The 17,062-nt window shown below is 38.3% G+C and overlaps 1 protein-coding gene across 1 annotated transcript in view; it reads left to right on the top strand.

The window, feature by feature from the left end:
• LOC101849823 (ELAV-like protein 1) overlaps positions 1 to 10,329 on the top strand; it is a gene marked incomplete in the record, with an annotated part of 26,434 nt that extends 16,105 nt beyond the window's left edge. The window contains 4 exon segments of the mRNA XM_005092530.3: positions 137 to 240; positions 1,529 to 1,682; positions 4,151 to 4,397; positions 5,314 to 10,329. Of these exon segments, the coding sequence (XP_005092587.2) occupies positions 137 to 240; positions 1,529 to 1,682; positions 4,151 to 4,397; positions 5,314 to 5,689 (881 nt within the window).
• Positions 10,330 to 17,062: the final 6,733 nt, after the last annotated feature.

Here is a 17,062-nt window from a genome sequence, read left to right on the forward strand (position 1 = left end):
TGCAAGTGTGTGTGTGTGTGTGTGTGTGTGTGTGTGTGTGTCTGTCTGTCTGTGAGAGAGAGAGAGAGAGAGAGAGAAAAACAAACAAACGTGCTTTCTTGTGTTAACGCTTTTTCCCCCACCCTGTCTTCCCCAGGGCAAAGTCTCGGCTATGGGTTTGTCAACTACAAGAGACCAGAGGATGCTGAAAAAGCAATAAACACATTAAATGGTCTCAGACTTCAGAACAAAACGATTAAGGTAAATATCTGTTCATTACTCCAGCACTGATTATTATTTCTTTTATCTGTACATAACAAAACGTTCATTTGTTTTAGGATTTCTTTTTTAAATTCTGTACCTCCAATAAGCCTTGGTATATTACGTTTACGGGAAATGGGTTGATTTATGCATTATTTACACCGTTAATTTTTTCTTCTATATTACAGTACAACAATCTTGATTTAAGTGTCTTATGAATATGTTTTTATAGCTAGTCATTGGTCATTTTATCACTTCATTGTTTCTCAGCCCATGACCTTTCCTAACTTAGGAAAGACTTATGCAAGATTATGTAGGAGCATTGCACATTTGTTAAGTGATTATTGAAATGTTCTTATTAAATCGTAATGATATCCATTGTTTCTGATGCTTTAAATAAATCTTTTGAAAGAAGCTACAGAGCGTCTCCAAGTCCAAAAATGTCCAAAGAGGTGTTAGCAGCAGACCTTGGATGGGGGTCGGTGCACTGGGATGTTTGCCTTGGTTTATGTTTTTATTATTTTTTATTAGGAGAACACCCCCTTCCCCCCCTTCCCGCAAAAAAAGATACAAATTCGACCTTTACCTATACTCATAAAATGCCCTTTTTGATTAGAAACTATCGATTTCTGTTTCTTTATGATCTTTACTTTGGAGTTTTGTTTGAAACAAGAGAAGAAGGATGTTGATTCTATTTTATGAAGTGGATCTGGCTCCTTCACTCCTTGTTTTGTCATTTATTTTATATTATGTTTCGTTGTCTGCAATTATTCTTTTCATGAGTTTTTTTATTTTTTCAGTGCATCTCACGGGCAGAGCTTCCACATGATTTTGTTTACTTGTCCAGTAGTTGAAACCAAACTATAAAGAGCAATGACGTTCTCAATCAACTTGACATTCTGAATTTATTTACACGTGGCCTTTGTATCATGCATTGATAGATCATGCGGTTGAGTACTGAAGTGACACACGTCTGAATTTTTTTAATTTTTGTTACTTTTTAAAAAACATTTTACTTTTGTTTTAAAAAAAGAAAGAAAAAAATGGTTCAGAAAGCTTGAAGGCTTTTTGTTTGGCGGAGTGGTGGTGTTCACATTGCAGTGCGGACAGGCTGAATGAGGGAGGACAGACTTCACTTGTGATTTTGATCTATTTTGCCAATTTTTTTTTTCAAGTACTAGCGCCACATGTACACATTGCTGTCCACTTCTACTTTCTTTTTTTTCGCCCGAAGGTCTTTTTGAGTTTAGTTTATTTTGCATTTTTAAAAGTCTCTGTTGATTTTCAGGTCTCTCTTGCACGCCCAAGCTCTGAGAGTATTAAAGGAGCTAACTTATATATTAGTGGCTTGCCTAAATCTATGACACAGTTGGACTTGGAGGCACTGTTCTCTCAGATTGGGAATATCATTACTTCAAGAATACTTTATGACCAAACCACAGGTACTTGCTCCAGTTTTAGCAGCACAATGATGAATGCTGTGGTGCATCAGTGTACGTTCCTCGGATAATGCAAATGGAAATTGCCATTCTTTCAATGAGGCAAATGGTGTGGGCCTGAGAAGCAAGCTTGCGTGATACTATCCCTCCCCTTCTTTGTAGGAAACCTTGAACCTATTGCTATGACCTCTTAAACTGTATCTGTGATATTTTAGAGCCATAACCCATTTAAAGTGCATGCCAGTAACATCCTAGGAGCCATAAGGGTCTCTTTTTTATACCCTTGTCAAAGTAATTTACCTCTCAGTTGAATTTTTTTTTTCATTTACCATATTATATTTATTTGAGTCTTTTCTTACCTAATTTGGTTCAGTTCCTTTCTTTGCGTTCATGCAGGCTTACTTACTAATGAACCCTTTCATTTGGCTTATTGAAACATCCAAAATTTTACGACACAAAAATCTGAGGAAGGGTACTTCACTGGTGCATCATTTAGCCTTTTTGGGGCTTTTTTTTACAATTCCCCAGCCACACAGTGGGAATAAATGAACTTTAACTAATTTTTCTAGGTATCATATGCAAGGCCCAGTAGTGAAAGTATAAAAGGTGCTAACTTGTATGTAAGTGGGCTGCCAAAGTCTATGGCCCAGCAGGATTTGGAGAAGTTGTTCTCTCACTGCGGAAAGATTATAACGTCGCGAATTCTTTATGATACAAACACAGGTCAGGTGTTCTTCAGCGTCTTCTTGTTTTCGTTTTCATAGTAACTGAGTTTTTTTCTTTATCCTTTTACTTCTATTTTGTTTTGTTTGCATGTTGCTCCATATTTCTAGCTGTTCCTTTTAGAAATAAGTTTATTACGTTTTAAACAACAGTGTTCTTTCTTTTGGTTTACTTCATATTTGTCCCATTTGTGTTTTATTTTTGTCTGAGTTGTGTCTTATGGTTTTCATCGTTGATGAAAATTGTTTCTATGAGTATCGTATTCAGTATTGCATTTGGCTTGATTTTGTTTGTTTTGCATTTGTTCACGTTTGCAGTCTTTGAAGAAAAAGTTCTTTGCTTTTATTGTCGAGGTTGTTTTAAAGTCTTTTGAACTCTGTTTTTGGTTTCGTTTTCTTAAATAGTCCTGCCAATGGGAAGCATGGGTCTCTGTTTAATGAGAAGTCTGTGTGAGGGAATGTTAAGTACCCACTCTTTCCATTTATCCCGGAACATCGAAATTACAAAAAAGAACCAGAGAAAGAAAACAACTGTGAAAATAAGCAAATGAACACTTGCCCAAAAGGAAATACAAATGTATAAGATTATATTTTATAGATGGTGGGTCTGTAGCATTTTACATTAACCGTGCACGCGTTTACTTGCTTGAACATTCTGAGTTAAGTATGAACATCACCCAGTTGGTTTTTCAGTCGACACTTCTTGGAATGCTGACACTAAGACTTTTTCCCGGTCTATTTTTTCTTCTTCTCTTTTTCTTTCTTTTTTTTTTTTTGGTTAGTACAAAGTAAGGAAGTAAGGAAAATAGTGTCTTAGGGAGGATGAAAGAAGGAATGTCAATCGAGATGAAGAATAATTGTACCAACTGTTCCCTGACTGAGTTGCCGCTTCCAGTCACCAGCACCCGCCAGTCTTCCTTTGTTCCACTTAGTACAACGTGCTTTACCTGGTCTTTTATCCTTTGACTTGATATTGTTTTTTGTTTTTTTGTATTGTGGACTGTTTTGTGCATTTCCAAAATTCAAATTTTATCCTTGATTCTCTGGTTATAAACAATGCTTTGGTTATGTTGATTTATTCTTTTTTTTTTTTTTTTTTTTCCTTCAACTATCAAAACCTGTGGCATTTTCATTATGTACAAAAAAGAAAATCAAGCTTATTGGGCCTTGTGAGTGATACCTAGTTACATATGGCGATTTTCTTGTTAGTCATCGCTTTTAGTTCTGTATTTTTAGAGGCTATTTTTTATTCATGCAGTATCATTAGATTCGTAATCTGAATGCTTTGTACATGATGGAAATGCATGAAAGTAAAGTATGCACATAAATTATTTTCCATTTATTTTGATAGCTCTGTATCTTTTTTTCTCCTCTTTTGCACAAATAATGTATTTATTTAGTATTTTTTTCTTTTTTTTCTTTTATATGTAAATTGAGTACGTTTACTTCATTTGCTGTAAATTAAGAATTGAAATGTTTGCATGATGATGTTGCGATAATGATGATATAATCACCAAAGTTAAATGATTATCTTATTAATTTGAATAATTTTTCAGTAATTGCATCCCGAGTTTGATTAAATATCACTCATTTTCCATTGCTGAATTGAACTATTATGAAATTCAAATTGTGATTATTAATGGTAAAACCTGTTTTGGTAATGTTGTTCTGAGATGCTGTTATAATATTTGCTGTTGTAGCACGTTTTCCAGCGCATTTGTTTTGAACAGTTTAAACGATATTTCACAGGCCTTTCCAAAGGTGTTGGATTTATCCGCTTTGACCAAAGATGTGAAGCGGAACGTGCCATTCAGAAGCTGAATAACCACATTCCAGAGGGATGTCTGGACCCCATCACTGTTAAATTTGCTAACTCACCGAGTTCAAATAAGAACTTGGCTGGCATGGCTCCCCTGGCACTGGCCACCTACTTGTCGCCCACACACCGCCGATTCTTCGGCCCGATTCACCATGCCACAGCCTCCAGCAGGTTTAGGTCAGTTTCACCCTCAAGTCTCTCATAATTTCTAGAAATCTATTTCTAATGAAAATGGAACCGAGAAATGACGATTATGTCCGTATTATTGTCATCTTACGAATATGTCTCAGCCTTAAGTGGTTTCTGTGGCACAAGGTACAAGACTACAACCAAGTTAGTGTTAGTTCACCAATATCAAGCAGTTCGTTCAGATCTTAAAAATGTTGAGACCATAACGTTTATATACAATGGATTGGGTGGGGGGAGGAGGGGGGGGGACTCTGGGGTAAGGGTGGTAACATGAAGTGTTTTGAATGTTATCTGAAGGGCTTCTTCCCCAGAGACAGTACTTTGAAGAAGATAACTAACGTTAAAACGAGTAGTAGTACACATATTTGCAACTGAATCAAAGGTATCAGTTTTCAAAGATCTGGATGTCAATGGAGCAGTCGTACTTTGGAGATTCCTATGGACGTGGTGATCAAAGATAACTGTTGATAAATTATTTTTGTGACCAAAGTTGTTACTGCATGGTATTGGTATCATTTCGTTCTGTCTAGTCGATTACTGCAGGTTTTTTGGGAAATCAAATGTGTCTAAGGGGAATTTTACTGACCTATCTGTATTTTGCCTAAGAGGTGAATGATTTAAAGTTCATGTCCTGTGTTTTGTAAGAATGAAGCAAGTCTCATGAGCGGTCTGCTTCAATGATGAATAGACCAAAATGAATTGGAAGATTATATGTCCCCCTTCCTCACCCCCCCCCTTCCCCAAATTCGTTAAATATTGATTTTGTTATGTCACTTATGGTGATACTTCTGTCTGTGCGTGTCGGACTTTGCTGTTTTTCCATTCTGAAGAAAATATACTATTTCCCTTCGTGGTACAAGGGTAACGACGTTCTGAAGGTGGAAATGTCCTTCTCTCCTTTCAGGTATTCCCCTCTCGAGTCTGGACTGCTGCCCAACACCCTGTTACCCACAACCCTCACCACGGCAGCAACAGCGGCAGCAGCCACCAACAGCAGCTCCTCAACCACAGCCCTCAACGCCACAGGCTGGTGCATCTTTGTGTACAACCTGGCGCCCGACACAGAGGACAGTGTGCTCTGGCAGCTCTTCGGGCCATTCGGTGCCGTGCAGAGCGTCAAGGTCATTCGGGATTTCACCACGCAGAAGTGCAAAGGGTTCGGATTTGTCACAATGACCAACTACGAGGAGGCCCTGATAGCAATACAAAACCTGAATGGATTTACCTTGGGCAACCGTGTTCTACAGGTGTCATTCAAAGCTAATGGACGAAAACCATAATCAACATTTAGTAGTTCATATTTTGACAAAAGGGAAAAAGACACGACTCATCATTCATTGACAGATTGTCACCAGAAAATACACACCAGAGTGCATAACCCTGAGCGTACTTTTAGATTTTTATGGTAAACCCAACTAATATCGAAACAAGCTAGTCAGGCAGTATGAATAGCTCCTATTTATACTCGTATTAATATAGACAAATGACTTGCAATCTCAGGAAGATGGGATGAGTTCTTTGCCGTGATCTGTGGACTTTGACTGTTTGGGGAAGAATTATCTAGACATAATACTGTTACTGTACAATGTTAATCTTGACAGCTTATTAAGACAGTCTGAAGTTTGCTTGCCCATCCTCTGTCTTACCCCCCCCCACCCTTTCCTCCCAACCCCCCCACAGGTACCCTCCCCCTTCAGCCTCCCAACTCCTGTTCCCTATTTCCCATGCCTTTACCATTTTTAAGGAGGAAGAAAATCTGCTAATTATTTTTAAAGATTGGGTGATATTTACTCTGTATCAACTTAAGATGGGGCTCATTGTATATTTGTAATTTTGTTTCATTGTTTTTTTGCAAGGACATAATTTTGAATTTGTAATTTATAATTCTTTGACATGTTTCTTCATTTTCCTCTCCCACCTTCTTACCCCCTACACCTTCTTCCTCCTCTTAAGATAACAAAATCTGTCTTTTTTTTAAATTGCAGCATCTAAAGGACTTTGTGCATAATTAACATTTTTCAAATTACATTTTATTTGTCAAACTTAGTTTAATCAATTTATGATATTTTTTCCCTTATAACTGTAATTCTTATGTAGTCCATGATTTGGAACTTGATAATTGCATAATATTTGTCATGTGTGTATGTTTGTGGATCCTTGTGCTTTAAGTGCACGTAGAAGCTCAATCTTTACTCGATGTTCATTATTGATTGATTTTGTGGCTTCAGTTTGGTTTTTCTCTATTTCATTTTTTTCTTCCGTGGGATTTGGTTAAAATGAAGCACTTTGTTTCATTGGTTATCTATTAAACATTTCCCTCTGTTTATATCTTGAGTTGTTTTATTTCTTTTTCGTTGTGGCATGACTCTCTTTCTTCTTTGTATATACAAATAAAAGAAAGCAGACAATGGATTGGACTGATGATTTCACAAGTTGTCTGTAAAATGAAAGAAAAAAAAAAACCCAACAAAAAACCAAAAAAACCCCAAGACAAATTGTTGTCTAGATTGTTGCTGAAAAAAGGGGAGAAGAAAGATCTAAAATTTAAAAAAAGAAAAAGAAATACTCATGAGTCTTATCGAACACATGCATTTTCATGGCTGTGCCATAACAAAATAAATTGTGAAAAGAAACACTAACCCATGAATTTGCTGTAATAAAACTATGAGAAGTGTTTGAAGTCTGTTCAGTCACCTTTGGTTTTCATTTTGTGTTTAGTTCTTCAGGTTTTCTTGCTTTGTATTAATTTGTGTCTCATTCAAATGGATAAAGCTCAGATAAATCAATATCACTTTTGGCTTTCTCAATTCATGCGACTCTTTTAACTGCACAATTCCTAAATGCTAAAACTCTTTCTTGTCCCTGTTACTGATTTAGAACAGTGTTTTGTAGTACTGGTACTAACATCGCAGTTTTGCATGTTTTTGTCTGTGGGCAATACAAGGTCAAATTTATTACTACCCCCCTCCCTGCCCCAGCTTTCCTCCCTTTCTGAGTCATTTTGTTATAAAATTGTGAGGAATTGCTGAATTTGATTAGCAAATAATTCAGATCTTCCATTGATGCAACTTGCTGATAAATTTTGATGTTGTTTACCGTTTTTCACTGTGTCACCCTTCTATGAAACAAAACCGTTCTTGTGTTAATTCATAGTGTGATGGTCACAATTTCTCCTTGTCTCCTAGGTAGTCAGGTGGTTCATGCTGGCTCTAACCTTATGGGACAATCTTGTATGGATCTCTGTCTTCGAGTCTGAACTTGTGGTGCCTCCAGCAAACTGTTGTTGGTCGTACGTGGAATGTCGTTGTCTCATAGAATAGGCCGTGATCTCTCCTCTAGGTTGTAGTGAAGCAGAATGCAGTTGAATTCTTTGGATCTTTGTTGTGGAAATCTTATGGGGAAGAAAGATTTATGGAGTCAGCAGTTGTTATCTGAGGACAGCATAAGCATATAAAACAAAGCAGTATGTCCCTCTTCTTTGCTAGCGGGGAAATATTAAATAGCCTCTCCCCCCTGTGAGTAGTCGTCTGATACCTGAACACTTTCTTCTTCAAGTTGGTTGAAGGAACTTGTCCACTGCTGTAGTAACACTGTCACCTCTGACCGTGCTTCACCACTTGGGGAACATGGAGTTGTTTCCTGTGTATTTGCAAACATGTGATCTTCTTTGTTCTCATTGTGCTGTGACTATTACCTGATGTGTTTTTTGATTTTGAGCAATTGCTTGTGGTGTGGTTGTTGGATTCATGTGGTTGACTTGAGGAGGGAACAATGCCGAGAGGAATCTCTTAACTCCAGCTAGCTTCCAGTTTGGTTGCTGCAGTGGTTCACTGATAGTCATCGTATAGTGGTGGACTGCTCCAAGGTTTATACTCGTCTATATTTCAAAGTTTACCTGTGAGAGTGATGAATTGTCTCTCTTTTTTTTCTTTGGAGATTTTATTGCTCCCCAGATATAAAGTTTCCTTTTGGTGTTCTTTTGAAGCGATGAACAAACTTTTGGCAATCATGTTGAAATCATTTACTTGTGCAATGTATTGTTCCATTTTCAGAATGTAACAGCAAATATTCTTTTTAAGCCCCCCAACTTCCAGCTTTCGTAATAACCCTGTTTTGGGCCCAACAAGCCTAATGATAATATATGCAATTCCATTTTTTTATTAACTCCACACTATTTGTGGCAACTATACAATTTTTGAACTATGGTAGAAATTGTTACCATACTATTTTTGCGGATGGTCATTGAGTTCATATCACAAGTATCGCCTGATGCCAAGTGGGTCCGTGTTTTCTAGTCTGTGGCTATTATTGTTTTATAATAGCTTTGTGTTCATCCACTTGGGGATTGGGCTGAAAGTTTACACCCATTTTACATTTTGGCCCCCTCTTTTCTTTCCTCAATCTGTATACTTGGTTTAAACTGAAAAGTACAGGCTGTAGACATTATGGAGTAGGCAATTCTCAGTTTTGGCGTTTTCTTGGTTCCCGGATGTACCTTCCCTTTCCTCCCGGCAGAAATAAGTTCTCAGTTGTCAGTAGGGCCAGGTTTTACTGTCGACTCGTCTCGGTTCATCTCCCATTCTGTTCACAATTCTGTGGATGCTTAATTTCTTCATGTCTGCTTTCCTTCTCCGGCATCTGCTAATATGATTTCTGTCATGGTATGTGCGTGTAGGGGCTACTGTTAGCTTACACGTCCTTTTATCAATATAGACTTTTCTTTTGTGAATTTGATGTTTCATCCAGTCTTGAGTATTCAATCGGCGTAGCTTTTTAACCCCAGTTTTTTGTGTAAGTTCATTGTTTCTCAATAGTTTTCATGATTCCATGTTTTTGATTGTTTGGTGTTTATTGTTTTGGAGTTTGTTTTTTGCTCGAATTCATTCCAGTGTTGATCATATCACTCGGTTCTTCACATTAGGTAGATTTTTACTTGTCTGGTTGGTGCCATGATGCGCTCATAGGCAGGAGACCAGAAATCATTTCCAACTGATCTCAAAAGTAGTCCCTTTAAATGTCATATTACTCCCCCCCCCCCCCCCTTTCCGGTGTCCAGCCCATTGTCCACACTCGTAATTTATAGCTTGTCACCTCTTCTTCTAAACATTCACTTGCAGTGACATTCTACTTGAGATGTTTTCCATGCTATTTTTTGAGTTCCACCTTGAGATTACTAACATTTAAGAACCTACCTATGTGTGTGTATTTAATTCTCTTCCAGCTGCCAACTGCATATACTTTATCGTCCTTTTATGTGCTTCTGCTTTTTCGTTAGCCCTTCAGTATATTTTCACCTTTGATTCAGCTAAACACTAATTAATGTTGATTTTTAAATCCCTCTTTCTTTCCACTTTGATTACTAGCAATGGAATGCGTCCGCGTGAGGCGGTGAATCGTTTTTAGGTGAGATTTAAGAGAAGAAAAAAACGTCAAAATTCTTTGAAAGAGAACATTTTTGAAACCACAAGTTAGACCAAAACTGATCAGCTGTCTGTTGTTCTGTGTGCATCATGACGCAATCAAGGCTATAGACTGTTGTCCAGGTTATTAACAGTAGTTTGGTTGTATTGCAATATTTGTACTTTTACATGTGAAGACATTTACAAAAATAAAATATGGCAAACTTGAGTTTTGCTTTGTATTTTTCCACTGCTCCCTTCTATTCCTGGCTCATATACTACTAGCAGTGATGAGTTTTTTTAATGGGCACATTGCACTCCGAACCCGTGCCCGACTAGGCTGCCATCCTCACTGGAGTTTGTGGAGAGATGCTACTATTACTACTACCCCTCAGGTCTCTTGTCTTAGCAGTTATTTTTCTCTTCTTTGTTTTATTCCTTTCCTGGTCCATGTGTAAGAACAATATCAGTACGGTAATAAAAGAGCAAGAAGCGAACAAAAAAAGACAAAAACTGGAAAAGGTCTCTTGTTGACTTTCTTCGTTTTTTGTAAAAATGAAAGCCGATTTTTTTTCCTTTTTCTTTTTCTTTCATGCCTTTCATTTTCTGCATCTGTTGTTCTCATGGAGTTTCGTGAACATCATCATCACATCTGGTCTCACCCTGATGGTTAGCGCCCTGTGGAATGACGTACGTCTTAGTTGATTTAACACCAGACACTTAGCTTTCTTATCAACAGACACCCACGTCTGGAATAATAATAATATAATATCATCATTGTTTTGCCCAGGATGACTTGCTGTAGAGATTTGGGTGGATGTTAACCCCCTTTGCCAAGCGATAATCTACTGTTTCTGTGTTTGCTGTGACCATTTTGTTATGCACACAATTAGTCAGTACTAACGTTCTGCCCACAGTTTCTAAATCAGTACGATCACCTTTCCAAGAACTCTGTAATTCGCAAAAGTAGTTTGCAAGTGCGAGTAGCTTACCGTTGGGTCCACTTACAATATTCTTGCAGAGAACAGACTGCTGCTATTTTTACATAGCAAGCATTTGTTGTACATGTATTGATTTCAAGGTGCGCTTCACTAGAGAGTCGAGACTCGTGTTTTGGGGGGGGGATTTTTTTTAATGTAAGTGTTTTTTACGCCCCTGCCAACACAATTTAGAACATTTAGGAGGCGGATGATTTTGTTTCTATCCAAACTCCAAACATTTCCCCCGTCTGTCTGCTAAGATAATATACATATATTATCCCTCTCATCCCAGGATGAACAGTCCTGATTGCTAGGCCGAAGCAGCAGCCCGCCAATTGGGGAGGAGGGGGGGGGGGCAGTAAAATACTGGCAATTATCAATCTTTCCAAGATTTTTGTGAGTGGACCCCACTGTACGTCTACACCACGTCATAAGACAGAGCAGCTAGTGACGTGGAGCCGCAAGTCTGAGGTCATCTGGGGATTTTTAGTTCCAGTAACTTACATGTTTGGATGATGCAATGATGCGTCCATAAGCGGAGGGCTATAGGCCTACACCCTTTCCACCTAATCTGTAAAAGTGTCCCTTTATAAATCCTTTCTGACTAATCTGAAAAAGAGTCATTGTCTGTATGACATTATTCAAACATTTTCCCTCGCCCGCTGTACGACTGGGAACAATGTGACAAAGGTGTCTTGAACTTGAAGTTGAAGGTATCATGAACGGTCGGTGTCAGATTTTGGAGGGGGGGAGGGGATAGAGGTGTGTTCACTTTTACACCCTAAGATATAAGACTAGACGTACGTGGCTGTTTGACGAATAGCAAGAATACCCAATTGACAAAAACACTACGGTATTTAAAAAACAAAAATGGTTCATGCGTTGCCATAGACTTAAATTATAATATCCAAGACTGCGCACTGTCATAGCCGCCACCTTTTGCTTTCTCTCTAAAAAACAACAACAGCAAAAAACCCAGAAAGGTTTTAAAAATTTCTTGCGTACCAGTGCGCACCAATAGGCGTGCAAATGAAGCGCAAAACACACCTCGCTATTGTCAAATGCGCGGGCAAGTTTTCCCTCCTTGCAATCCATTTGGCTCCAAATAAGGTCAAATGGTGCGCATCATGGTGAACCGGAATTATGTCCGAGTGCAGTCTTGGATGTTCAAATACAAGTCTATGTGCGTGGCCAATGCATGCGTAGCGATTTGTATGGTCGGGAAATACCACATTACAGGACTGAAGTATTAGACACCGTATGTTCCCCTTGTCATCTGAGGCCGCCAGCCAATGGTCAATATTCAGCATGTTGTCCGTTGACACCCCCCCAAATCCCTCCTCTCTCCCCCATCCCATTTTCCGTGCATGAATCATTCACTGAATGTACCGTATCAGGAGTAGCTGAGACTCCCTACACCTCCCACCCCACCAGCCGGCTGTACTTCTTTCACACTGCTGTAGTCTGATTATTGTCTCACAATGACGTCATGATGTTCTGTGTACGTCTGTCCCATTGGCACACACAGGAATTCATTTCCCACGTGCACGAGAACTCGAGTACCAGTACTTACGTTTTCAAATAATGACAGAAATTTCCCCCTCCTCTCCTCTCTCAGTATTTTTCTCTATTCTATAGTGTGGTAAAAAAATTCGTGGCCCAACCCATCCTAAAATATCTCTTTAAACGGATGAATCAATGTCACCCATACTTTGCAGAGCAGTTTGTATCAATCTGTCTCAACGTAATCCTATTTTTTCATAACAATTCAGTCTAGATTTTTAAAAAATCTTTATTCATAAATGTATATAACATTCTTTTAATCTCCGTCACGCGGAAAATGGGATTGTTCACAGCACTTCCCGCTTCTAACACACATTTTGTACACGCATATGTTCACGTCACACCTCATTAATGACACTTTTTAGTGGCAAAATTTGTTACAAGAAAATAATTTTATTATAGCCTAGTGAACACATTTTTTGCACAAAAAGTTCTCAAAACTTGCGTTTAATAAGCATTATGTGGCGATTAGATAAAAATGACGGACTTGCCTTTAAAAGCGATATTGTCCCAGCTGTAAACCTTTTAAAATCTGTAGAGACTGTCCACTTGTATTTTTATTAGTATTTATTAAGGAATTTTCTAGAATACATCTTGCAGGTGTTTATAGAAATGTTGATCTGTTAAGACAAATTGATACAAGTCATTATGCAAAAGTTGGAGAACCTATCTTTGATAGTTTAGATATTTGAAAATAAGTTGCGCCACGAACTTTTTACCACACTTTAGTTGTATTTTCCACTTGTAATTAATGACAATACGACGCTTGGTTAGCTCTGTCAGGATGTGGGACTTCGATGCCGTTGACCCTGGTTCGAATTCCCGCCAGGGGTTCTTGAGCTTGGTTTGATTTCGTGGCTCCCCACTGGTCCTATCGGAGATAGACGTTGAGTGCCGAAAGGGACATTAAACTCAGTATCATTCCATACCAAGCGAGGGAATTCCAATAAAACCTGCTCAGCATTATAGCATTATAGATCGGTCAAAAATGTGTGGCGCAACTTTTCCTCAAGTAATATCCTTTTCACAGGTGAATCAATGTCGCCCATATTTTGCACAACAGTTTGTGTCAGTTTGTATTAATTTAATCATATTTTTCCACAACGATTGAGGCTAGATTAAAAATCGTTTCTTTGTTAAAAAAAATTTATATAAACTAGGCCTACTACAAATCTAATTCACGCGGAAAATGGAATTGTTCACAGCACTTCCTGCTTCTCACGCACATTTTGGTAACACATATGGCTTACGTCACAACTCACCAATGACACCATTTAGTGGCAAAACTAGTTACAAGAAATTAATTTAATAGTGAACACTTTTTTTTGCACTAAAAGTTCTCAAAACATGCGTCCAATAAAGATAACCTTGTGATTAGAAAAAAAATCACGGACTTTCTTTTAAAAGCGATATTGTCCAAACTGTAAATCTGTTAAAATTAGTAGAAACCTTCCACTGGGATTTTTTATGACTATTTATTAGGAATTTTCTAGAATAGAGCTAACAGGTGTTTACAAAAATATTAATCTGTTAAGACAAATTGATAAAAGTCAATGTGAAAAAGCTGGAGTTTATGTTCGATAGTTAAGGAGATATTTGGCAAAAAGTTGCGCCACGAATTTTTGACCACGCTATAGTATGGCTTATGGACTTTATTCTAAGCGAACTATGCTGTACAATTCACGGAAAAAGAAAAGAAGATACCTGTAATTTCGTGTCCTCACATGGGCACGTCCAGTTTTTGCACTACAAGATGTGTTGGAAATGTAGGCGACCGGCTTATAAAACTGTCACCGCAGTTTTATGCAAAAGAAATTTCTGAAATTATGCAAACTCAGCCCAAAAATGCGAAATTATGCGATTCTGTTAATTTTAACAAAGGTCGATAAAGGAAAATATATAAGAAATTATGCAAAAAAATGATCAAATTTTGCTAAATTATGCGGGGTGCATAAACCCCCGGGGACAGATGTAAGCAGACACCAGATTCAGGAGGTGTGCTAGACTGAGACAAGAGAGGGGCTCATGTAGACCTTCCACTGAGTGGATGTTACACTCTCAGGACGAATGATAATTTTCTTTGATATTGAGCAGTATGGGGAAAAAAAACCAACCAAAGGAACCCTTTAGTTTTAGTCTTTAGACAGCCAGTCCCGCTGTTCTGTCATCTCCATGCTTCTCCCAAGGGTGGCGGTATAACGAATTTTGACTGTGTTTCCATAGTTTACTCCAACAACGAGTTTTGATTGTGTTTTCATAGTTCACTCCAACAACGAGTTTTCACTGTGTTTCTATAGTTTACCCCAACAAAAATTCAAGATTTCTGATTTCTTAAGTCTGTGCCTGGCTTTGGCATCACGTGTTAGATCTATCATGCCTTGAGTACGTTGCATGCAGAGAGGAGAAAGTCTTTTCAAAATTTCAACCAGAACAGATACCACCATGTCGTGTACTGAGCAGCCCACATGACTCTTCACACAAAGTTATATACCGCCAGACAAGGATAAATCAAACAAGTAGGAAATTGACAAATTATGTGTTGTAAACATTCTTAATAATATTATGGATTAATCAATGACTAAAAATTAAAGAGATGTCAGTCGCAGAATGATAAATTGTACGAGCTGTCCGTCGCCTCGGGTTTCCCGTGTTCGTGTTATCTGTGCCCGAGTGTAGGTCGAAAACACTTTGTCCCAGCTGTAAACTTTTAAAAATCTGTATAAACCACCTACTGACATTTTAAAGAAGTATTTTCTATAATATAGTTAAGAGTCAGTTGTTTTGAAAATAATTGATCTGTTAAGACAAATTGGTACAAGTCATTGTGCTAAAGCTCACAGAGACTTTATATTCAGTGGTTGAGGAGATATTTGACAATAAGTTAAGCCACGAATTTCTGTCCAGTCTAAATAGACACCGAATTGTTGATCTCGTCTGTGTAATATCTGGGCTCGTCAACATCAATATAGGTTCATTCACGGATCTACAGAATGAAATAATACATGTGGTTAGTCCAACTCCAACATTGGTTTCCATGAGACCCATCATTGAGATGTCCACTAGCAACGAAATGTCAGCTGACCGACTTCCAATTGTGATTGATTACTTTGGTTTCGTGAAGTTAATGGTGGACACATCAAGGGAATGAAAGAAATGACGGTAGCTGAAGCCAATTTGGGACAACAAATTCCTAGGATAATTCCAGAAGTTTGAAAATGGTTTTTGCACCTCTGAAATATCACTGTTGATTCCTACTTAGTTTAAAATGTAACGCTGACATTATGTGTTGGGCTTCTTCACACAATATGACATCTTTGGTGTTTTTGTTCCGTTTTGTTTTGTTTTCTTTAAAAAAAATCAGATTCGAATAGTCCCAAATCCTCTTCACTCTTGGTGGCATCCCTGAAATAGTACGCCTAGAAAGCCATGAGTAATGCAAACATGGCCGTTCTGCCTCGTTTGTAGCTAATCAACTAATGAAGGGATCTCGCTCTGTGGTTTTTGAATGGCACGAAACATGATATCCGTGACAGCCTTCAACCAGTCGAGCAATCGGTGGATAAGTTGACTTGTCTCGGTTTAAGTAATTTGCTCCTTGCACTCCATGGTCCTAAGAAGCGTGCCAATGAAGAAGCCACCTTGATCAGTTCGTCCCAGTTATGACGGGTTTCCCCCTCTGATTACCTCATCAGATGTGCAACGGGCAAACTTCCCGCCGCAAGCTCATTAGCAAGGCATACACAAGTCCTAAAAATACTTGAACTTTTTAATTTTCTTTCCTTTTTCTGTTTGTTTTTTTTTCTTCTTAGTTAAGCTGTGAAATCCATCAGTTGCCTTCACTGATAAGCAAAACTACCAGTGCCATTTTCCCCCTTGGTAATTACAGGTTTACCTCCGCATGGGTATTTAGGTTAGCAATGGCATAAACTCTTGCTTAGCCAGGGAGATCTTGCACCGGGTATGTGGGTAGATTTGAAAAGCAAACCTTGTGTGCGTCTATGGTACATAGCTCCGGGTCTATGGGGCTCGATTCTAATAAAACGTTCCAACTAAAACATTGTAGGCATTTAATATTCCGACATGATGGTATCTCTCACTGCTCTCCAGTCCAGTTGGACTGCACACCCTGAATCTGGTCAGAAACAAGATTACACGAATAAAAAAAGTGTTGCCAGATAAAGAAAGACAATGTATGTAGAAGTTTGAGAGAGAGAGAGAGAGAGAGAGAGAGAGAGAGAGAGAGAGAGAGAAACACAATGCACTGACAATAACCATTTTAAAATATGCAGTATAAAAACGAGACAGCCGGAAACACCTGAGACCAATCTACCGCAACAATTTTATGTACAAGAAAATTGTAAGGAAGAAAATAGCTGAACCCAGCAGGTGCATGAAACAAAATCTCTCTGGCTATTCTAGACGAAATTCTCTAAATATAACCCGAGTTCAGCTCCGACATCGTGAGGCTCAGTGTGGAGTGTTGTGGCCACTTTTTTGTCACCTGAAGGCGTGTGGGTGCTTGGCAGTTGCTCTGTTGTGGTCCGAGCCTTCTTTTATATAAAAAAAATCAAATACCTACTACCCTTGTCTCTCCTCTTTTTCATTTAATGACACTCTTTTGTAATACCTAAATGCCAAATTGTCTGCATTTAAGCTTATTATATGACCTAACTGTCAAGTAAATGCCGTAAAACTTGAACTGAAACTGAAA

This window comes from Aplysia californica, unplaced genomic scaffold (assembly GCF_000002075.1).
Source record: "Aplysia californica isolate F4 #8 unplaced genomic scaffold, AplCal3.0 scaffold00048, whole genome shotgun sequence".
Lineage (NCBI taxonomy): Eukaryota > Metazoa > Mollusca > Gastropoda > Aplysiida > Aplysiidae > Aplysia > Aplysia californica.